General features: G+C 43.4%; 1 protein-coding gene across 1 annotated transcript in view; it reads right to left on the reverse strand.

The window, feature by feature from the left end:
- Nucleotides 1-389: 389 nt before the first annotated feature.
- Nucleotides 390-518, reverse strand: part of LOC119585541 — a 4201-nt gene continuing 4072 nt past the window's right edge. The window contains exon 3 of the mRNA XM_037934166.1: nucleotides 390-509. Within this exon, the coding sequence (XP_037790094.1) occupies nucleotides 390-509 (120 nt within the window). The remainder of the gene's footprint in view (nucleotides 510-518) is intronic.

A 518-nucleotide genomic window follows, 5' to 3' on the forward strand; every position in this document is an offset into this window, starting at 1 on the left:
AACACAAAAACCCCCCATTTTCTTCTGTCCGAATGGTGCTAGTCCTAACTTCTCCTTGCTTGACCCCCACGAGGATCACCAGCTACGTCAAACGAAGCAGAAATCTGTCGAATCGCACCATCTTTACATCTCATCTCTAATACTATTGTCATGATCCCACGGCTTATAACGCTTAAAATAAAAAACACCCTTCTACTCACTCTCTAAGTTCAATCCTGAAAAAGAAGTCAGATCGACGAAAAAATTTCAGGAATCTCCGCTATAAGTCCTGAAAAGATACCCCCACCCTTTTCTATCTCAATCTAAGAATACAGATCTCACGCAGTTACTCAACCTTAATCATAAGAACAACCCCCTTTAATTCAAATCTCAGATCCCATGAAAAGAACTCAGATCCACAAAAGCTGCCAGGAGATACTCACGCTTATAAGATTGGCCCTGCTGAGGGTCAGACACCGCCCCATGTCGTAATCGGGAAAAATGTGCAGAAGGTCCAGAAGTCTGCTCATCTGCGTTGG

The sequence above is a fragment of the Penaeus monodon genome, chromosome 20 (genome assembly GCF_015228065.2).
Source record: "Penaeus monodon isolate SGIC_2016 chromosome 20, NSTDA_Pmon_1, whole genome shotgun sequence".
Taxonomy (NCBI): Eukaryota; Metazoa; Arthropoda; class Malacostraca; order Decapoda; family Penaeidae; genus Penaeus; species Penaeus monodon.